The sequence below is a fragment of the Dendropsophus ebraccatus genome, chromosome 2, assembly GCF_027789765.1.
Source record: "Dendropsophus ebraccatus isolate aDenEbr1 chromosome 2, aDenEbr1.pat, whole genome shotgun sequence".
Classification (NCBI taxonomy): Eukaryota; Metazoa; Chordata; class Amphibia; order Anura; family Hylidae; genus Dendropsophus; species Dendropsophus ebraccatus.
In genome coordinates this window covers 126,192,046-126,215,752 of record NC_091455.1, presented here as the reverse complement: position 1 = coordinate 126,215,752, position 23,707 = coordinate 126,192,046, and the positions used below count along the sequence as shown (strand labels likewise).

The 23,707-nt window shown below is 41.0% G+C and overlaps 1 protein-coding gene across 2 annotated transcripts in view; it reads left to right on the top strand.

Annotated features, from left to right (window-relative positions):
- MOCOS (molybdenum cofactor sulfurase) overlaps positions 1-23,707 on the top strand; it is a 256,930-nt gene that overhangs the window by 99,076 nt on the left and 134,147 nt on the right. For both annotated transcript variants that reach the window (XM_069958248.1, XM_069958247.1), the window contains exon 5: positions 9,983-10,059. In XM_069958248.1, the coding sequence (XP_069814349.1) occupies positions 9,983-10,059 (77 nt within the window). The remainder of the gene's footprint in view (positions 1-9,982; positions 10,060-23,707) is intronic.

Here is a 23,707-nt window from a genome sequence, read left to right as displayed (position 1 = left end):
ATATTTATCCCGGGCATGTTTATTTACGTTCTGTTATTGTAGATTTACCAACCACATCTGTTGGAAGTTTGTTTCAAGCAAAGAATGATCAATGTCCAATGGTAGAAACACTACACAGGGTTTGAGTGAAGATGAAGGAGATAGTTGGGATTGTGGGAGTGCTTAAATATGTACTTCTATAGAATAACATATTGTTAGAAGATAAGACAAAAATCAAGAGTTATGACAACAATACAGACAGAAATATGTGGCACAGTTTTTGAAGGAGGTAGAACTGAAGTCTTCAGAGGAATTAGGGCTATAGTATGGTATTTAGGGAATGAGCAATAAAGGATTTTACATATAAGTCTTTCGGTTTCAGTACTAGAAAATAAAGTGGTGTTATTAGATGGGATTCACAATTGATTGGTTATTAGGTAGAAGAAAGTTCAAAGAAAAAAGTAATTTATAAGATATATTAGCTGATTATAGAAATTTAGTGGGGCACATGTCAGGACTGGCAAGCACAAAGAGGACAGAGACAGTGTGCCCTGGATCTGAACCCACCCACTGACCCTACCTACTTGCCTAAACGGTTGCGGACAACCACGAAGGCGTTCCCTATGCTGCATAAGTGAAACACAGAACAAGACGGACAGACAAACACAATATAGAGTAGTAGAACAAGCCGGGTCAAACCACACGGCCAACGCAGTACAAAATCAGTAACAAAAGGGATAGTCAAAAGTCAGGCGGAGGTCAGAACACGAGTAAGTCAGGCAAAAAGGAATTAGGACGGGGTTCGCAGGAATAAGACAAGGGGAGCTGGGATCAGAATGAACCTAATAGCCAGCGATTAGAGGCTGGCTCTGACTTACTTTTATACTGGATCAGGAGCCCGGACCAAAGGCTGATTGGTCCGGCCTCCTGAATCCAGACACAAATCAGCTGCAGCACTGCACTCAGCCTGCATAGAAGCTGCTCAGCTGAGTGCCGGCCGGCAGTCACATGACCGTGGCATCCCTGGTTGTCAGGGACGCCGTCGGGTCTCCGTGACGTCAGCCGAGCTGGACACAGACGTCGCTGGAGCCCGGAAAGGTAAGTTCCTGACAGCACATTAATGTAGGGTCAAAAAATGGGAATCTATAAGGCGGCTCAAGTTGGTAATGCCAGCTTCTATAACCTTAATTTGAGCATGTAAATATTCATTATGGTCATCAGCAAAATTTGCAACTAATTGCATATAAAGAGGGTTTTTATTATTATATGTCAGAAAATTAAGAATTGTCAGGCGACTAGCACATAAATTATTATTATTATTATTATTATTATTATTATTATTATTATTATTAATAATAATAATAATAATAATAATAATAATAATAGTTTATTTATTTATAAAGTGCCCTGATTCCAGAGGACTATACAAGCGATAGGAGTTAGCAAACATGAACATTACAAGATCAAAACCCATTACATGAAGGTAAATGGCAGATTGGTATATGTGGAAAGAGGACCCAACCCACAAGAGCTTGTAATCGATCAGGTACAGAGAGAGATACAGAAGGTAATCGACAGCCTGTCAAAGTGTGATGCAGATTATTTTAGGTTAGTAGTCTAGTTGAAAGAGTTGGGTTTTCAGGTTACTTTTGAAGGTCTTGATGGTGGATGAGAGCCGGATGTGTCGGGATAGTGAGTTCCAGAGTATGGGGGAGGCTCGGGCAAAGTCTTGGACACAGTTGTGTGAGGTACAAACAAGGGGGAGATCAAAAGGAAGTCATTGGATGATCGAAGGTAATGTGGGAGATGGCAGCGGAATATTAGGTAAGAGATTTACTGAGGGGACAGGTTGTGGATGGCCTTGTATGTAATGTCAACAATTTAAAATAAGTATGTTGGGCAATGAGGAGCCAGTGAAGGGATTGGCAGAGGCAAAGAGAGGGGAAAGGTGGATTAGTCAGGCAGGAGACTTAAGGATAGACTGGAGGGGAGCAAGGGAGTTAGATGGAAGGCCACAGAGGAGGATGTTACAGTAGTCCAAGTGGGAGATAATGAGAGCATTTACCAATAGAGGTGAGAAAAGAGCGGATTTAGGAAATGTTTTTGAGGTGAAGGCAGCAGGAGGTGGTCAGGGTCTGAATGTGTGGTTTAAAGGATAGGGTAAAGTCAAAGGTGACTCCAAGGCAGCAGACTTGGGGGACAGGGCACAGAGTGCAGCCATTGATAGTGATTGACAGGTTAGACGAAAGGGTGAAGCAAGATAGGGGAAAGATGATTAGTTCTGTTTTGTCCATGTTGAGTTTTAGAAACCGGGAAGAGAAAAAGGAAGATACAGCAGATAGACACTCTTGAATACTTGATAGTACAGAGGTGACATCTGGACAAGAGAGGTAGATTTGAGTGTCATCAGCATAGAGATGGTACCTGAAGTCATAGGAATCTATGATGTGTCCCAGGTCGAAGGTATAGATTGAGAAGAGAAGAGGCCCGAGTACAGAGCCTAAAGGAACAGTGGGGGGGGGGGGGGGGGGGGGAGGGGAGAAGAGGTGGTCTGGGGGTAGGAGAAACTACTGAGCCCCTACCTTCCACAATTGGCATTTAACTTTTTGCTTGGGTTGTAATAGTTTTGGAATGCTTTGATTACTTAGACATGTAGAATATTTAGTTTATCTTTGTATGTGTGTAATGCTAGCAAACAGAGAATTAAAAATCATACCCAGCTATATAACCTTATTAGCTTCAGTATTTTCGATTTGCAGATTGTTGCCAAAAATGTCCAAGATAAATCTAAATTAACTTTTTTTTTTCATATTTTGCTTTGGGGAAGCCAATAATTATAGCTTTAGGTTCAGAATTCTGCAATGAATTTCCATCTGTAGTCTCTTTGCTTAAGGCATATTAGGAGGTTGCTAAATATATCTAACAGATTAAAGCTTCAAAGTTCCCATATTTTTGTGGTTCAATTTATATTTCTCTTCCAAATGCATGCTTTCTGCTACTACATTCAGTGTTGGTAGATCAAAGTGATATTGTAATCTTAAAATAAGAAAAATAACAGTGTAAGATGTTGCCTACTAGCTGTTAATAATTAATGCAATCTAGGCTGCGTTCACACTACGTATATTTCAGTCAGTATATGTATATTTCAGTCAGTATATTTCAGTCAGTATTGCAACCAAAACCAGGAGTGGGTTAAAAACACAGAAAGGCTCTGTTCACACAATGTTGAAATTGAGTGGATGGCCGCCATTTAATGGCAAATATTTGCTGTTATTTTAGAACAACGGCTGTTATATTGAAATAATGGCGGTTATTTACTGTTATATGGCGGCCATCCACTCAATTTCAACATTGTGTGAACAGATCCTTTCTGTGTTTTCAATCCACTCCTGGTTTTGGTTGCAATATGAGAACCACAATACTGACTGAAATATACGTAGTGTAAACCCAGCCTTAGTGTGTTATATACACACATTCAACTTGCATAGGTTCCAATCAAATTAATGAACATTTTTATTGTGGGAACACCCTCTTATAAATACTATAAATAGTTTGTCTTTAGCATAAAAAGTCACTTTTAGGGAAAACAAAAGTCCTTACATTTCAGTTATACGAAACAACAAAGGGTAATGGTCTCACTGTCGGGGTACAGCAGATCCCACAAGCTTACTCAGCCTCCCAGCTGTTTGTGTTCACACTCCTGGCTTCAGGTTCAGTATCACCCCACACCAACCAAGCTGTGAGCCAGTTGCCCTTTTTAAATGGCTGGTAAGACCCTTACTAGAGTATGGGAGCAGCCTTGCCCATCCACGCTCCATAAAACACCTGAACAACCACAGCAAAAAAAATTTTGCTCAGCAAAGTAATGTCACTGGCACAATGCTACCAGGTTTTCTATATTACCAAGGCCAGTCACATGGGGGACACATACTTACCATCGACAATGGCACCTACTGTCTTTGTACAATAAATATATATAGTTTCTAAAAAGCCGGGCTACATTCACACATTCTGTAACAATGTCTGCAATTGCGGATGAATTTAGGGCTTGTTGATTTCAATTAGGCTGTTCACACTGTTTGTAGTTTAATGAATCCATAAACAAAGATTACTACCATACCGCATGCCATACTGCAGTAATTGCAGAATCGACACACCAATAGAAGTCTATGGGACCCATTTTTTTGTGGTACTTACGGGTGTTTCTTCTGTAACTAGCCAGTGTCATCATTTTGACCATTTTTCTTTTTTTAGTATTTTCCACTCTCTCAGATATGTAAAAAATTATACAGATAAACACAGATGTATTTTTGTAGATCACAGGCTAAAAATTGGGGACATAATATACGGTCTTGAAAAATTCAGGAATATGTGAATGTAGCCACTTGAGTGAATAAAATTAGTTTTTTTTACCATAAGTATACTTTATGAATTTCTTATTTGTTTTCTACATACAAAGAAAGGAAAAAAATATTTTTTCCATATAAACTGTTTAGGCCATCCTTTCACTTCTCTGCTCCCCTAAATATATTAACCCCTTCACGTCAGCCATACGTGTAAATACTTTCCTACTGCAGAGGCCCCATGCAGTAGGGGCACGGGCGGTATACGTTTCTGCAGTGAAGGGGCTTTTAATGTGTGCGGGGCCACTCCAGTGTAAATGGTCCTGCTAATATCAGTGTCGCCGACACCAGAGGTAATGATAAGCAGCCGTGGTCGTGCAGCTGTCTGTCATTAACTTGTTTAAGGAAGTCAATGACCGGATAAGCATGCGAGGGGTCCCAATCACTCTCATTAACAGACTGAGGAGATCTCCTTACCTCTGTCCTGTCAGATCGGCCAAAAAGTGTAAAAAAAAAATAAACTTTATAAAATAAATGCCAAATAAAAGTTTAAATCCTTCCCTTTCCCAGTATAAAAAAAATTGTGTAAAAAAAAACAAACATATGTAGCCTAGTGATCTATTAAAATATAACAATATTGTTCCTGCATGGTGAACAGCGTAAAGAAATAAATAGAACTGTTGATTTTTTTTTTTATTTATATTGCAGAAAAAATTTATAAAAATTTTCTTCTACAATAATATGATACCAATAAAAACTAGAGATCATGGCACAAAAAATGATGCCTCAGCCATCTCTGAGTGTAGAAAAATAAAAGCCTTATGGCTGTTAGAAGGCGGGAAGGAACATTGCATTAATTTGACTCAGGCACCAATGGAAAAATTCATTGGTACTGTACTTCACCTTTTAGTGATTTTAATGCTATGTCTGATTAGTATTTGTAGGAATGGTAGGAAAAAGCATACTTTGCGCCATAGTTGTTTGTCAAATATCGGGCAATTATTATTTTTTGGCAATGGTAGTCCAAAGTATGGATGTCATTGCATTAAAGAGTACCTGTCATAAATAATTTTTGACATGTCATCAGGCATGTCAAAAGTTATTGATTGCAGCTGGTCTCACTGCTGATATCCCCTGAAATACAAAGAGACCACGGCAGCAATGCGATTTACTCCACAGCCACTTGCTAATTTGATAGAGAAGCATAACATGCCAAAATAGTATCTTATAGTCGTAACAACAGAGCAGTAGGCGCACAGGCCTTTATACAGTATGATTAGTTATTTGAGTTGTTACATAGGTGGTTACAAATAAACTTAGTAAACCATATACAATTCAGGTATTGTATGGCGCTATAGAACTATGCCAAATAATAAATAACACCTGACATGCCTGATAAGATGTCAAAAGTAATTTATAATGACAGGTACTCTTTAACTGCAACTGTTTCTATCTGTTGCCTACATGATTTTAAGGAAGATTTTAAATAGGCAATTATTAGTGACCACAGAATATACAATATAGATTATACATTCTCACAGCATTAAATTAAATTAGAACAAAGGGTAGAAAAAACAGGCAGAGGACGGCGCCTCGTGTGATACCGCAAAAGTTGTTGGTAATGAGAAAGGGAAGGTAGCAAGGCTCACCTTGTTGCCCCTTGGGCTTTATGCATATCACCCTGAGGTAGGGTAGGTGGATGGAAGGTTGATCCTGACGTGGGTCCAGGCGGAAGTCCTTCTGATGTGATGTTAGGCTGCAAGAGCTAGTTGAGGGTACATGAACGGGATACTCCCAGAAAAAAGGGGCCCGTATGATACAAGAAACAAACGTAAAAACAAGAAGTGGCTTGAAACAGCCGTACCCGAGTGATAACCAGCGCTGCCCAACACAGTATTCAGGAGTAGAGTGCAAATAAAAATGTAAAAGTTTATTGCATGCTGCACATATTACGCGTTTCAAGAGTACTAGGCTCTCTTCATCAGATTAAGTGCATCACTTAATGCACTTAATCTGATGAAGAGAGCCTAGTACTCTTGAAACGCGTAATATGTGCAGCATGCAATAAACTTTTACATTTTTATTTGCACTCTACTCCTGAATACTGTGTTGGGCAGCGCTGGTTATCACTCGGGTACGGCTGTTTCAAGCCACTTCTTGTTTTTACGTTTGTTTCTTATTAAATTAAATTACTTTTTTTCTTATAAAATTAAATAGGGGAAATATATTCGAAAAGGGTTTATTGACTTGAAAGTGGATGAGTATATTTGAAGAGTTTTCAAATTGAAAATCTAATCTCTGAACAGCTTGGCACACATTATAAACTTATTTGGATTGAAGATTAAGGTAACCCAGTAAGAAATCAAGTTACTGTAGTAGAGGTTTTAATTCATGCTGAAATATATCCAGTTCTGGATAAATTCAGCTTGACATAAAGTCAATCTTTTTTCAAAGAACTTAGAGATGAACATGCTGTAGAAATTTAGCATTTTGCTGAAATGAAAGGCTTATACAGATAATTGACCCATGTCCAAAGATAATGCCTTTAAAGTGAAGAGTATTTAAAATAAGAAGCTTGCTTAATGAGTTATTTTTTTCTCTGTCTTTAGAAATAGAATGAAAGATGCTGCATATAGCAAAAATACAATTTGATCAGGCTGGGTTCACACTATGTATATTTGAGGCTGTATTTGTGAGGCTGTATAGCAACCAAACCCAGGAGTGGATTGAAAACACAGAAAGGCTCTGTTCACATAATGTTGTAATTGAGTGGATGGCCATCATTTAATGGCAAATATTTGCTGTTATTTTAAAACAACGGCTGTGGTATTGAAATAATGGCCGTTATTTACTGTTATATGGCGGCCATCCACTCAATTTCAACATTGTGTGAACAGATCCTTTCTGTGTTTTCAATCCACTCCTGGTTTTGGTTGCTATGAGGACCTGACATGAGGACCAAATACAGCCTCAAATATACTGTGTGTGAACCCAGCCTGAGGCTGCGTTCACACTACGTATATTTCAGTCAGTATATGTATATTTCAGTAAGTATATTTCAGTCAGTATTGCAACCAAAACCAGGAGTGGATTGAAAACACAGAAAGGATCTGTTCACACAATGTTGAAATTGAATGGATGGCTGCCATTTAATGGCAAATATTTACTGTTATTTTAAAACAACGGCTGTTATATTGAAATAATGGCAGTTATTTACTGTTATATGGCGGCCATCCACTCAATTTCACCATTGTGTGAACATAGCCTTTCTGTGTTTTTAATCCACTCCTGGTTTTGGTTGCAATATGAGGACCACAATACTGACTGAAATATACGTAGTGTGAACCCAGCCTAAATCAGTGAATGAGATGGGACATCTCTGCAGTCACTGATTAGGTGAGCTAGTAGTTCCTGAGGTGTTCTGACAAAGGAGGAACTTAGGAGATTCAGGAGCCTGGCAGGTGACTGGGAGCTGTGATGCTGCGGCTGTGGGAAAACAGGGACGGATAATTACAAGTTCTCTTAGGCTCCCACCACCCCCTGCCCATCCTGCATTTTTTTACCTTTGCCTGGATTACCTCTTTACCTTACAAGCACCTGTGTCCTCCTCTTTTTATTAGCTAGACTTTACAATACACATGATAATCTTATTGCAAGGCAGATAAATAATATTCGATATCTAGTAAAATTCAGCCTTTGGCTATGTTCACACAACATTTTTTCTTGTCCGTTTAAGATATTTAAAATGACGTCCATCATTTTGAGTCTAAACGTCAGTTATTTTAAGGACTGTGCTCCTGTCAGTAAAATGACGGCTGTTGGTACATTATTCTAGTTTTGGTTTACTAATTGGCCTTTGTGTGTGTCTTTAACCCCTTCCCGTCAGTAATACGTATATTTACGTTCCTACTGCACATACCCCGTGCAGTAGGAATCTATATATACGTTCCTGCACTGACGGGGCTGACTGATGTGTGCGGGACCAATGCCGTGAGAGCTGCATCTCATTAACACATCCAACATCTGCATCTCATCCCACAGCTGCGTCTCATTAACCCCTTAAATTAGATGGAGCTTACAGAGGGGAAACTAATGCTGGATTTACACGGGACGATTATCATGCGAATCTGCACGATAACAATCGAATTCGAACGATAATCGTATGTGTAAACGCAACGAACGATCGAACGACGAGCAAGAAATCGTTCATTTTGATCTTTAAACATGTTATTAAATCGTCGTTCGTCACTCGCAAAAAATTCGCAGATCGTTCCGTGTAAACAGTCGTTCACCTATTTTACCTATGTGTGAGATAGGCTTAAGTGATCGCAAATTTCCGTATTTTCCGAATTTTCCGTACGATATATCGTTCCGTCTAAACGCTGATCATTATAAAAGAAAAATCGTTACTTCGAAGTCGTTAAACGTACGATCGGGCGATTTATCGCTCCGTGTAAACCCAGCATAAATGCCAGATGAAAGGTATATAATAACAGAAATAGTTTTACTCTTTGTGTACACACACAACAGCTTATCCTGAAAAAGTTACCTAAAAGGATGGATATAATTTAATTTGTTCTTTGTTCTATTTTGATTATTATTGTTATTATTATTATTATTATTATTAATAGTTTTATTTTTATTTGTTTTAAAGCACCAATAATTGAAATGGGTTGTTCTTTTTATGGCTTTTTTTACCCCTTGACAGTCATCTCTTAGGATGGCAGTCAAATTGAAGGCAGATAATGGCCATTATCTTAAAATGACGCCATGATCATACAAAATACTGGCCGTTATTTGCCCTCAAAACGACGTCCGTCCTAAGAGATGGCCTTCAAGAGGTCAAAAAAAGACAGTGTGTGAACATAGCTTATAGTTGTTTTTTACTAAACATAGTATTGTTGATAATATTGCATTTATTTATGGTGCTGTTGGTTCAACCATGCTGTGTGATGACACTCCTCCCTCCTCATCCTCAGTCTTTAGCTGCATGTCTCTGTGACATCTCAAAAGCTCCAATGACAGGTATGCTTAGATGTAAAATCTAAACTTTTCAGAAGAGATAAGTTTTAAGATTGCTTTTGAAGGTTTCAAAGGTGGTAGAGAGCCTGGTGTCTTCTAGTAGTGAGTTCCAGAGTCAAGTTGTGAACAGCCATGTATGTTATTTTAATGGAAATTGTTGTATAATTATTAGTAGTCATTAAAGGAATTGGCTGAGAAGAGAGACAGAGGAGAAATTAGGGAAGATGTCGACTAAATGGGAAGCAGGGATTTGCAAGAGTGTTATATTGGGGGCCGCAGACAAGGTTGTTTAAGTAGTCTAGATGCCACCTAGTTATATCAAGATGCTTCCTTTCCTTTAGATAGCAAAATGATGTCAACTCCCAAAAGGTTTGCTATTGCTTTACTCATACTGAGAATAGTTTTACTTTTGCCATATTCAGTTTAATTATTATGTAAGTTAGTAGGATTGGTGCGCTGGGGGCAGAGCTACCACCCTCAGTGCACTGACCCAATTGTACTCATAGAGGTTGAGACGACCTTCTCAGTGAAATCTTTCCCGTTCTCATCACTGCAGCTCTGGCTCTGTACACTGAGGCGGTAGTTCTTGTCCCTTTAAGAACAGTGTTCAGTTTACCTGTATCATATTTTCTATTTAGATTTGAAGATGGCACTATTTCATTTTTGGATATAATCGCCCTTAAGCATGGTTTCGATACACTGCAAAGGCTTACTGGTAAGTTTAAGAAATTACTTTTTTTTTGCATAAAAACATTCAAACCATTAGAGTCCTTGGGGGAGATTTATCAAAGGGTTTACAATTTAGACTGGTGAAAACTGCCCACTGCAACCAATCACAGCTCAACTTCGAGCTCTGGTGAAAGAAAAGATGAGTTGTGATTGGTTGCTGTGGCAAGTTTGCACCAGTGTAAATTGTACACCCTTTGATAAATCTCCCCCCTTGTGTTTGAGATGTCCCAATAGCTTTTCTTATATAAAGATGTATAATGGCTGGTGGACTTCAATACAGGTTTTACATGAAGGTCTGGGGGATTGATTTTATAATTTAGATTTTCTGGGCTACACAAATACCAAATACTTTTTTCTGGTATGATCTATCCAGCTTTATTCCATTAATTGATATATTATATTCCAAATGAGCAAAAGCATAGTGCTGTGTTCACTCAATAAAATAAAGATAAAATATGGCAGCAATTGTGAGGCTTAAATACAGGTGTAAATTTCTGCCATGCTTTACACCTGCAAGTCCCACCTCCTCCCTGCCTTGCTGATGGATACCTGGCCTTGGTTTTTCCCTTGTCATGTTACATTGACTTATAGGGTCCCTTAATATGGTGGTTTTGGTGGTTTCCCTACATGAGCCACCCCTTGGCTGGGCCCTTCCTGGAGGGATATCTGGCTAGTCCTGTGTTTCAGGACTCTTAATCCTTTCCCGCATGAGGACGTAACTGTACTGTAGGGGGGCCGCACGGCGACACCACTCTGAACCGCCACGATCCCGTATGCCGCTTGTAGCCCGGGACTGCGGCAATTAGCGGGCACGGTCTGATCGCCGTGCCCGCTAATTAGCATTTTAAATGCAGCTGTCAAAGCTGACAGCTGCATTTAAAATGCTGCTTTGTCACTTCCCTGGTCTCTAGTGGGGGGATCGCCCCCATGCGACGTTGTTGCGGAGGAGCAATCCCCGCCTCTGGTGCCGGCCAGGGTCTGCGTCGTAATGGTGCTGATTCCGGCTCGGCACTCTATTGTTTTCGGCTGCAACAGCTGAAAGCAATAGAGTGCCTATCTCATGGATTCATGCAGTATAACTATACTGCATAGATCTCAATGAGAGATCAGTGTGCATATACTAGAAGTCCCCCAGGGGGGCTTCTAGTATATGTGTAAAAAAGTAAATAAATGTTTTTTTATTAATAAATAATCCCTCCCTTAATAAAAGTTTGAATCACCCCCCTTTCCCTATTTTATAAATAAAAATGAATAAAAAAACAAACAAACATATTTGGTATCGCCGTGCGCGTAATCGTCTGAACTATTAATTTATTTAATTCCTGATCTTGCAAGGTAAAAGTCGTAAGCGCAAAAAAATTCCAAAGTGCAAAATTGCGCATTTTTGGTCGGATCAAATCCAGAAAAATTGTAATAAATGTGATCAAAAAGTCGCATATGCGCAATCAAGGTACCGATTGAAAGTACAGATCATGACGCAAAAAATGACACCTCAACCAGCCCCATAGACCAAAGGACAAAATCGCTATAAGCATGGTAATAGAGCATTTTAAAGGAACATTAGTTTTTTAAAGAGGATGTACCATCAGGTACATCCTCTTTAATCTGACCCAGGGATAGAACAGCTCCTTCACGGGGAAGCCGGTGCCGCGGTCTGTTTTTTGAACCGTGGCTGGGTTCCCGTGTACGGCCCTGTTCTATTCATGGGTCCCTGGCTGGGACTGAAGCACAGGAGGCGGGCCGGGCCCAGTGGAAAGAAATTCCTCCCCTTTATGACGCAGCTTCATTAGAATCAATAGAGCCGCATCATACAGGGGCGGGGGATTCCTCCCACTGGGGGCGGGCCGACCCGCCTCCTGTGCTTCAGCTCCGGCTCGGGACCCGTGGATAGAATGTCGCCGTACACGGGAACCGGGCCGCAGTTCAAAAACAGACCGCAGCACCCACTTCCCCGTGACGGCGCCGTTCTATCCCTGGGCTAAATTAAAGAGGATGTATCTGATGGTACATCCTCTTTAAGAAAGGTTTTAATTTTTTAAAAGCCATCAAATAAAATAAAAGTTATGCAAGTTACATATCGTTGTAATAGAAACAACTTGAGGAACATAGATAACAAGTCAGTTTTACCCTAGGGCAAACGGCGTAAATACAAATACTCCCCAAATTTTAAAAAATGTGTTTTTTTCTTTCAATTTCATCACACATTTATTTTTTTTCTGGTTTTGCAGCACACTTTATGCAAAAATTAAGCCTGCCATTGCAATGTACAATTAGTGGCACAAAAAATAAGGGCTCTTGTGGGTCTGTAGGTAAAAAAAATGTAAGCGATATGGCCTTTTAAACACGAGGAGGAAAAATAAAATAATTAGTATGGTCCTGAAGGGGTAAATGAGGCTCCACAGGCTTTTTTTCGCATATTCATGTTTCCCAGGGAGCAATGCACCTAGGATTTAAATGCATTGAACACTTTAACCCGCATCTGGCAGTGTTATCATTGGCTGTCCTCCCAGAGATCAGTGATCTGTTTCTCTTCTAGTCATTGATGGTGGCCAGGTATAATCGGGTCCGAGAAAGGTGAATATCACTCTGATCCTATAACACTGACCTTATATTGATACAGTATACAATTTGCAGAAGCAATAATCAAATAGCACACCCAACACATTTTCCTCGTATCATTCAAGTACAATGTAGATAGCTGGTTTGGGACATTTAATGGAGCATCAGATGCGATGCTGCTGCGGGAAGCCAAGTAAGCAGCCAAACAGGCTGCACGCCTGTGAAACATCTCGTACGGAGCAGAGGCATATTAAACAAGCTCAGCTGAGCGGCATTTCCTTGTGTATCGATGTACCTTTTATGCAGTATGTGCATGAATTTCTGCAAGCTCCAGTCAGATAGATAGCACAGGATCTGCAAGCTTCTGCAACAACAGGGCTCCAGACTAAAAAATTTACCTGGGAGCCATTGGCTCCTAACCTGAAAAATTTAGGCGCCAAATAGAATATTTGGTCGCCAACATTTTAAACCATGTAAAATTAATGTTATGTTAAATGGGACTTACTGTGTGCAGAGGCCACGGCAGCCTCCTCCTCCTTTAGATTCTTTCTTTTCTTAGTTTGAAAATGTTCAACATGGAAACTTGCAACTTGACAACCATATACAGTCTGACTCAGTACTTCAGCTTCACTTGGTTAGCCTTTTAATGAGGCTTACTCTTCTGAACTTGAACTTAAAGGGAACCTGTCGACCCCCGTGCCGGGGTGACAGGCTCCCAACCACACGTTAGAGCCCCCTATACTCACCTCATCGCGCCGGGTCCCGCTTCTGAAGATGGCCGGGTCACGGAGATCTTAGCCGCTGCAGCCCGGCGTGCGCTGAGAGATGAGTCCAACGCTCATAGAGAATGACGGGAGAGTCCAGCGCTCCGTCATTCTCTATGAGCGTTGGACTCATCTCTCAGTGTGCGCGTCGGGCTGCAGCGGCTGAGATCTCCGTGACCCGGCCATCTTCAGAAGCGGGACCCGGCGCGATGAGGTGAGTATAGGGGGTTCTAACGGGGGGTTGGGAGCCTGTCACCCCGTCACCGGGGGTGACAGGTTCCCTTTAAAAGCTTGCAACGTTCTATACATACTGAGCTAGACTTATGACTGCAGCCATAGTGACCCCCCACAAGATGTGTATATAGATAGATATATCTCTCACCTAGTGACTAATGCAAGTGACCCCCTACAATACAGACACCTGAGGGGCCCTGATAATAATAATTGTGCATATATCTATCTCCCAGTGTCTGCAGCCAGTTTGCCCTACACTTATAGATGGCCCCCTCCCCTTATAGATGCCCCCTCCTCCCCCCCATTATACATGCCCCCTCTCCCCCCCATTATAGATACCCCTCTTCACCCCCCCTTATAGATACCCCCTCCCCTTATAGATGACCCCCTCTACCCCCATTATAGATGCCCCCTCCTCCCCCCCATTATAGATGCCCCCTCCTCCTCCCCATTATAGATACCCCTCTTCTCCCCCCCTTATAGATACCCCCTCCCCTTATAGATGACCTCCTCCCCCCCATTATAGATGCCCCCTCCTCCTCCCCATTATAGATGCCCCCTCTTCTCCCCCCCTTATAGATAGCCCCCTCTCACCCCCTTGAAGATGGCCCCTCTTCTCCCCCCATTATAGATGCCCCCCCCCTTTCCTCTATGCTAAGCAGTATTTAAAAGAAACAAACACACAAACTCACCTGACAACCCGCTCCCCCGGCGATCCTCTTCTTCTTCGGACGCTGTCCCCGGCTGATGCGCGGCTGCCGGGGGTGTCCCGTCCTATCCCCGGCAGCGCGGCGCGTCAGTGAGCTCACTGTACGCCGGGGCTGTGACTTCTGACACAGGAAGCGTCTCTGACGCGCGCTTCCTGTGCCGGAAGTCAGGGCCCCAGGCAGCTCACTGATGCGCCGCGCTGCCGGGGATAGGACTGGACACCCCCGGCAGCCGCGCATCAGCCGGAGATAGGACGGGACACCCCCGGCAGCCGCGCATCAGCCGGGGACCCGGACTTAAAGATACAGCACGCCGCCGCCGGGGCCAGTCGCAAATGGCGCCCAGATTAATAAATCTGGGCGCCATTTGCAAAATATCAGTCGCATTGGCGACCATTTTGGTCGCCATCTGGAGCCCTGAACAATTCTGCTTTACATGAACTTAAATCTAAAAGATTAGACTAGAATATCACATTTTTGGGGAAATCCTTATACCTGTCTCCGAAATCCTCTGCAAAGTTGGTAGAAACAAATATAATGCATATAGAAAGAGAGCTGGGGTGATATCCCTTATTATATTTATCATACCAACAAAACAATGCTTACCTGTGTTGTGAGGAAAGCCAACCTGTGCATCAGGATAAAAGACAGCGCTCCATAGCATAATTCTGACAGGTAACAATGGTGAGTCAGTAATGGAAGTTCTCACCTAGTGGAGTTGTGCTAACTGCAAGGCATAAATCTCGAGTAAGCATGCAAACAGGACAGCCGCCACTCCCATATGATCCTCATAGGAACAAGCATACGACAATAAACCTCCTCTCCAAGTCTGGGTCAGCTGGGCGCAGGTCCAATGGAAGTAAAGTAAACCTGTGCATCAGGAGACTCTTTGACACAAATATGCCCATGGAAAAACTGATTTGCATAGAGTATTTTTGCTGTGGGGGGATGATGGTCTGCAAATATTGTTTCTTTTACATATATTGTACAGTAAGTAATTTTTATTATTTTTGGAAGAAAACAACAGAAAATGTTACATAATCAACTTCCGATTTAACCCCTTCAGGACCAGGTGTTATTTCCCCTTCACATTTTGTTTTGCAGAAATAACTGTACTTTCTTAGGAGTCCCTTAATTTTACTATAAATTGTATGGCAAAACTGAAATAAAATTACTTGGGAGGTGAAATTTGAGGGAAAAAAAACAAAAAAAACTAAACCCAAAAACAACAATTTAGCAATTTTATTTTATGGGAGGGGGGAGAAATCTGTTTATTTAGTTTTTATGCCATACAGGTTATAGTAAAACCAACGTGTTATTTTTATTCAGTGTGATTACAGTGGTAAGCAATTGATATAGCCTTTGTTTCATTTTACTGCTCTGAACTTTCTTTCCTATTATTATTATTATTACACTTTTTAAATCCTCCTATCGAACTTTTATAAGCAATTATTATATGGCTAACTTTGTACCGATCTGTGCAATGCTCTCTTGTATCTATTTGCTTCAGAGGTCTATTTTCTCAGTTAGAAATCTTTCATTCTCGTAGGCAAATGCTTGTGCACGCACTGTAAATTATAAACAAATAACACTTAAATGTCAATAAAACCAGCAGAACAAATTTAAATAATATTATACTTAACCATAACAACTTACTACCATTATGAATGCATCAGAGATTTTATGACCTTGTTATCAGCCAGTTTAAAAATGTGTGAGCCTTGTATAAAATATCCAACTCATCCTCTGACAGGTTGTTATTGCAATGGTTTATGTGCTCAATTGATTATTTTCTTTCTATATAAATCCATATGTTTCTCTTGATTGCACATTCTGTACTATATCTAAAAGAGTTGTCACTTGTTTCTTAATTTATTTATATCATGTTTAACCCCGGACAATGCCAATATTTATCACAAATTTTACTTCACAAATTGAACTTAACGAATCAATACATACCTGTCTGTGCTCTCCTGGCATCCTCCTTTGTTTCTTCAGACGCACAGTCAACCAATCACAGGCCACGGCACTGTCCTTTCTCAGTTAATTGGCTGTCACTCTCCGCTCAGTCAATTACTGACTAACTGAGTACAGACAGCACAGTGGTCAGTGAAGAGAAGGAAGAAGACATCAGGGGAGCGCGGACAGGTAAATAAACTTTTTTTTTCCAAATTTTAACCAATTTAGCAAATATTTGCTTAATCATTGAATCAAATTTTTTCTAAATTTGCTGCTAACCCAGCATTACTCATCTAGTTACTCTAGTTACTCTAGTTTTGCTATCCTTTCTCCTCACCTTTTAAAAACCATAATTTTATTCTCATTTCCATCTACAAAACTATGTGATGGCTTGTTTTTTTTTTTTTCTTTTTTGAACATTGTAATCAAAGTCTTTATTTTTACATAAAATATATTGTAAATCTGCTAGGTGAACTTGAAAAAAATGCTAATTGGTTCTGTCATTGCAATAAAGGCTCCTATGATGCTTCTTTTGCAATGACTGGGTTCTTTACATTAAGGCCTTATTTACACTTCCCTTGAAATTGTCAATTTTAGGGGACATTGAATCCTATCAGTCTATTCATACGACCCGTGCCACAAAAAAATAGGACAGGTCGTAGTGCGGAACAGAATCGCGGCACAGATCCCCCAATAGAACTCTACAAGACACATCTATACACATCCATGAAATCCGTGAAAAACACATATTCAATGTCACTTGTCACTGTTCCTGTCATCTCTCCACCCCTTTCCCCGTACAGAACCAGCGCCTCCCGACCCCCACCCCAACCCAGCGCATCCTCTGTGCCATGTATTGATCTAAACAGGCTTAGTCCCCCATTGCTTCCTTCTCCCATCTCTCCGGTACACAAGTAACATCACTTGTCCGACGGGACCTGCTATGCTAATCCCACAACCACAGAACTATATAGCTGTTGTATTTCTCCCGTGCGATCACACATGAGACATGTTAAAGCAAGGATCTGCTTTGCTTCAGCTGCCGGTCTCCTTTGTTAGGCAGTGTCGCTATGGGAGTGCTGGTTGTTAAGAGCGGGGCATGTATCTCCCCTGCATGCAGTAAAGCCAGCCTAACTTTACCATAGGCCCCGGGCTGTTCACCAAGCTTGGGCCTATCCACCACATTGTAACTATGGCAGCACTAGCGCAGTGTTCATAGTAAGGGACAGATAATGTCATGTTTGCCATGTACCTGTGAAGTATTATGAAAAATGATTATCAGACAGCACTGTGCTCACTTTTCATTTTCTAAATTACTTCCATTTTGAATTTGGTGCCCAAATACCTTAACAAAGGTCTCTGCTCCCTGCTGTTTTTATCTATGAAGTAGAGGGCGAAGCTTCCTGATCCATCCCCAGCTTGAGCACCAGTTTAATGTGATTCTATAGTGCACGGCTGGAGACGCGTGTCACAAAATAATGTACTAACCCCCCCCCCCCCAACACACACACACACACACTCCCAGTTCAATTCACATTAATACAGACTTTAGCTGCAGGTAAGATTGACAATATGCCCCCTTAATAGTGTGTTTTTGATGACAACACATTGTAATCTGTGACTCACTATGTAGCTGTTTCATTGCCAAGCTGCTGGGTCTTTCCTCTCTGGTGTAGGTGGCACAGTGCAGTGACATCATTGCACCTACTGCATAAGGAAACTAAAAGTTTCTATGGCCACCAAGAGTAAGTGAAATGGTAGGGGACCGATGTTACTGTGCTCCGTATAAAGTTTTTTTTTTTTGCAGAGTACACATATACATAAAGTTATACAGTATATGTTTCATATGACTACAGCATGTTTTTGGAATGGTTTCCTTCTCTACATTATCAGTTTCTTTAGGTATATAACCAGGGGAAAATTCTATTCTTGGCAATCTACTTTCACTTAAGAACTCTTACCAGAGCAGTCATATGCTTAACAAGATGTAATCAACATTTTCCCTTTGAAGCCACAAGATTAAAATGATTGACAGAATGAAAAGGGAACAAATTATGAAAATTCTTATTCATTCATGGGGATATGAAGTCACACACTCATCAACTTGAAAGGAATAATAATAAAAAAAATATGGTAAAGTTGAACTACACTACTCTGGTTTTGCATAAATTTAAAACCTTTTTTTTCCCCAAAAACAAATGAAGCTCCCATATTAGGCCTTATTCACACATTTCGTAATTTTGTCTGTAATTGCGGATCAGCAATTACAGACAATATTAGGGCCTATTGATTTCTGTAGGGCTATTTACACTATCTGTAGTAGGACCTAAAATGTCCTAGTATGGACCATAATTGTGGTATGCATTAGCCTATAGAAGTCTATGGCATCCCCAGTTTTTTGTGGACGTTACAGATGTCATGTCGCAAAAAAAATACGGGTCTGAAGAAAAATACAGGTTGCGCAAGAAACGTCACAGTCTGAAAGCAATCATGTGACCTTTTTTAGGGTTTGGGCATCTTTTATTTTATCCAGTTTAACTTTTTTAACTAGCACTTTACAATTTTTGTAGATCAGCAAAAAATAAAAATAAAAGTAAGGATGGCGATTGCACTACAGATGCACTACAAGAGCTGTTTTTTTTTACGTATTGGTGATGAAATTGCAGACATGCCAGAGACAGACCAGATACAATCACTGAATGTGTGATAGAGGCTTTAGAAAGAATGATCATAATAATCTTTTTTTTTTTTTTTTTTTTTTTGTATAGAGGGAACCAATCAGCACATTTGTGTTAATTGGGCTCGCAGAAGGCACATCACAGCTGGGTCTCCATGTGTCAGGGGTTTCAGGCTTTTTAGTCTTCATTTCTGGTAAAAATTCTTTTTAATCCTGTGCAAGGCAGGGAGAGAGCTGTAAACTAGTCATCTGGGCTGTGACTAATCATGGCTCTCTGTCCTGTCAGCACACTCTGCGGGGTGATTGACTGGTAAGGAGGTGCATTAGCGGCCACTACAAATATGCTGATTGGTTCCCTTTAACAGGGCCAAGATTAAAAAAAAAAAAAAAAAAATTATATTTCTACAGTTTTGTTCAGAAAGTTATACAGATTTGTAAATTACTTCTGTTAAAAAAAAAACTTAAGCCCTCCAGTACTTATCAGCTGCTGTATGTCCTGCAGGAAGTGGTGTATTCTTTCCAGTCTGACACAGTGCTCTCTGCTGCCACCTCTGTTCATGACAGGAACTGCCCAGAGCAGTAGCAAATCTCCGTAGAAAACCTTTCCTTCTTTGGACAGTTCCATGTGCTCTGCCAGAACTTTTCCACATGATCTCTCCACGGAGGGGGAGACAAAAAATCCCATTGTCACACAGTCATAATGGATTTTATGCTGATTTCAGCTTCCATCACTGTATACATATAATATATAGTTTCTTATCTTCTTAGGAGATGAGGATTATTAAGCTGTCCTCCCTGCCGGCTGAGATGGGGCTGACTCTAGATATCCATCTGATGCTGTGATGATGAATCATGGATTTGATAGCAGATTTAAAGATAAAGGATTCAGTTTGCAATCTGAGTCATAATAGTGACTGATCAGAGGTTACGTGACCCAGATGCAATGTGTAAATAAAGCAATATATAACAAAGATGACACAGCAGGAATAGTGAGTGGTGAGTGCTTCTTTAAATGTGGTGCTCTATCATTGGAAATTAGATTATGATAAATTCTTCTATTTCAACTAGTATAGTTATACTTATAGGGCTCATCAAGGTTAATATCTGTGCAAATACATTATTTTATAGCGCCGTTCCCAGGTCCCATTGACAGATGTCAGCCACCTGCAGCTCTTCCAGCTGCAACATCACATAACCAGGTGATTGATCTGGACGTACCAGTTTCCAGACAAAAATTACATCTGGCAGCTGTCTGCAGGACCTAAGAGCAGTGCTAAGGAGGCACAGGATTGGAATATTTACTTTGTGTATTATTTGCCCTCTTCACCCACCTTCCTTCCTTTTTTCCTTCCTTTTACAGTAATAATGCCTCCACTGTGCCCCATATAGTAATATTGCCCACTGTGGAGCCCGCATATAGTAATAATGCCTCCTGCTGTGTTCCTCCATATAGCAATGCCCCCTGCTGTGCCCATCCATATAGTAATAATGCCCCCTGCTTTGCCCCTTCATATAGTAATAATGCCCCATATAGTAAAAATGCCCTTCTGCTGTGCCCCCTCACAGTAATAATGCCCCCTGCTGTGCACCTCTCCATATAGTAATAATTTCCCCTGCCTGCAGTGCCCCCATAGTAATAATGCCCTCTGCCCTGCTGTGCCCCCATAGCAAATGTCTTCTTCCCGGCTGTGCCCCTATAGTAAATTTCCCCTGCCCTGCTGTGCCCTAACATAAACAGAACAAAACCTCATACTCACCTAATCCAGGCACGGAGGGGGTCTTCCTCTTCTCTGGCCTCTAGCCTGTGAGCCGAGGGGATAGATCTTCCAACAAGCATGATGACGTCATATAATTGCACCTGCTGGAGAGATCACATCATGCCTGTAACCAAGGAGAGAGAATGGAAGATCTGGAAGCTGACAGCTCCCAATGCTCCATTCTCTGAACTTTAATATTCAGCCCGATCACCCCTTTTTGCATCACCATTACAGTGAAGGGGCTGAACATTAAAGCTAGCACAGCATACCTAGAAGCTACGCAGCCACAGCTTCCATGGTTTCCATAGGTTTTATTAGACAAAAAGCCTCTTTCTGTAAAAGAAAATTTTAAAACATTGTTATAACTAGTGCACAGGAAAAAAAAATATATATTTTTCTTGGACAGCAATATGAGTACTAACATGGCAGACCTGCAGGCAGCTGGCTGGTGTAACAACTCAGTGGGACTCCTACTCACATGTAGGGAAATTATTAGATAAAGTAAAGTTCATCGCATCTACCAAAAATTATGCAGTATAACTTCATTCATACCTGTCCTGGTCGTGTCTACGTGGTATGTAGGGAGGTGCACCCGTTACCCAGGAGCTTGCTGGGCCGTAGCTAGCAATCCAGACCAATGAAAGTGCATACGAGGCACTCAGTCCCAATAAAATCTCATACCTTTATTGTGTGCACATAAGTATAAAAAATCCACAAAAATGTGTAAGGCAATGCGTTTTGACGCAACCGTCTTTGTCATAGCATATACACTTAATAAATTAAAAACACTCATATATATACAATGAGACCAAATGAACATGAGAGCTAGCACTCACCCCCACCTCCGTCGGCGTCCAGGTGAATACTCTGCGCATGCGTCTAATTAGACTAAGCATTCAGCACCTGAGATAATGACGTTGCTAGCTCTCATGTTCATTTGGTCTCATTGTATATATATGAGTGTTTTTAATTTATTAAGTGTATGTGCTATGACAAAGATGGTTGCGTCGAAACGCATTGCCTTACACATTTTTGTGGATTTTTTATACTTATGTGCACACAATAAAGGTATGAGATTTTATTGGGACTGAGTGCCTCATATGGACTTTCATTGGTCTGGATTGCTAGGGAAATTATTATAGACCTTACAAGCTTTTAGACTTGCCTAATAGATAGTAAACACATACCTCACAACTTTTACAGACATTTCTTTTTAATTCAATGATGCATTCACACATACAGGATCTGCTACACACTGATGCATGCATTTAGTTACATTGATATCTGCAAATCTGCAGCAAATCCTGTATGTGTGACTACATCCTTAGGTCTCATTCACACATCAGCTACCTTGTCTGTAATTGTGGTCCCGCAACTGCGGACAGGATTACAAATGTGTTTCAGTTACAGTCCGCATTTGTAGGGACCCAGATAGGTGACATGGATTTAACGTTTTGTTGCGGCATGGATCATGTCAGGGCCGGCCTTTAGGATGCGCGAACTGTGCTGTCACAGGTGAGTTTAACTGTATGTTTGTGTGTGTGTGTGTGTGTGCCTACATGGGATGCGATGGGGAGAGGGGAGGTGGGCAACTATCTTCATGGTGAGAGGGGAGGGAGGGGGGCAATTACTTACATACAACTACTTACATGGGAAGAGGGGGGGCAACTACCTTACTACAACTACCAACATGGGGAGAGGGGAGGGGGCAACTACCTACCTACAACTGCCTACATGGGGAGGGCAGGCAACTACCTACTTGGGGATAGGGGAGGGGGCAACTACCTACCTACATCTACCTATCTACCTACAACTATCAACAACTACCTAAAGCTACCTTCCCATACCTACCTACAGTTACCTACCTACCAACATTCCGCTGCCTACCTATACCTACCTACAGCTACCTACCTATACCTACCTACAGCTACCTGCTTATACCTACCTACAGCTACTTCCTACAACTACCTACCTACAGCTAGCTACCTACAACTACCTACCTACAGCTACCTACGTATACCTACCTACCGACAGCTACCTACCTATACCTACAGCTACCTACCTCCAACTACCAACAACTATGTACAGCTCCCTACCTACAGCTACCTATCTACAACTACCTACAACTATTTACAGCTACCTACCTACAGCTACCTACCTGCTGATTGGGGGGATGTGGGGTCTTTATTACCAGGCACAGGGACTTGCACTTGGCTTTACCAATTAATCTTCATATGTAAAAGTAATCTAGATGTACAAAAGGGTCTATTTCTACAGTTCCCCCCATCCACTCTCTCCTCTCTCTACAGCTCTCTGCCACCCATTGTCCCTTATTATTTATATCTCCCACCTCTTATCTCTTTCCTATTGTTTTAATCGCTAAACCCCATTTTACACCTCTCCCCCAATTTTCCCTTATTTCTACCTTCTCCCTGCCTTTCTTTCCTTCTCCCTGTTTCTGATACTGCCAATTCCCTCTTTAAGATCTATCTATTTTAAAGGGGTAGTGCAGCGTTTATCTTTTATTCACTAAATAACACACATTACAAAGTTATACAACTTTGTAATTTGTGTTATTTAAGTGAATGGCCCCCTTCCCCATGTTTCCCCCACCCCGGCAATGTTGGTGCATTATTCATACATGTTCTCTGTTGACCCCGGCCGCCATCTTGTGTCGACGTCCCCCAGGGGGACTTCTAGTATAACTGTAAAAAAAAAAAAAAGTGTTGTTATTAGTAAAAAGCCCCCTCCCCTAAAAAAAGTTTGAATCATTCCCCTTTTCCAATGTTATAAATAAAATAAATAAATAAACAAACATGTTTGGCATTGGCGCGTGCGTAATCGCCCAAAATATAAATTTATCACATTCCTGATCTCGGACGATAAACGACGTAAGCGCAAAAAATCTTAAAGTGCAAAACTGCGCATTTTTGGTCGCATTAAATCCAGAAAAATTGTAATAAAAAGCAATCAAAAA